Below are 254 nucleotides of genomic sequence, written 5' to 3' on the forward strand. Positions count from 1 at the left end.
GCCGCCGCAGCGCCGCGGGCCGGGCGAAGCTCCTCCGGCAGCGCGGGCAGCGCGCGCGGCGCTCGTGGCCGCGCAGGTGCCGCGCGATGGAGCCCAGGTAGAAGAAGCTCTTGCCGCAGCGCTCGCAGCGGTACACGCGCTCGCCCAGGTGCCGCCGCCGGTGCTCCAGCAGGTTCCCGCGGAAGCGGAACGTCTCCCCGCAGGTGCGGCAGCGCCGCGGCCGCGCCTTGCCGCGGTGCCGCCGCTGGTGCTCG

General features: G+C 78.7%; 1 protein-coding gene across 1 annotated transcript; it reads right to left on the reverse strand.

Moving 5' to 3' along the window:
• Positions 1-8: 8 nt before the first annotated feature.
• LOC121353439 (zinc finger protein 865-like) lies at positions 9-250 on the reverse strand (the record flags this gene model as incomplete). Its single annotated transcript, XM_041467291.1, has 1 exon — positions 9-250. A coding segment is annotated over one exon (242 nt), but the record flags the coding sequence as incomplete, so codon positions are not given.
• Between the last annotated feature and the right edge of the window lie 4 nt (positions 251-254).

This window comes from Pyrgilauda ruficollis, unplaced genomic scaffold, assembly GCF_017590135.1.
Source record: "Pyrgilauda ruficollis isolate IOZ18807 unplaced genomic scaffold, ASM1759013v1 scaffold20419, whole genome shotgun sequence".
Taxonomy (NCBI): Eukaryota; Metazoa; Chordata; class Aves; order Passeriformes; family Passeridae; genus Pyrgilauda; species Pyrgilauda ruficollis.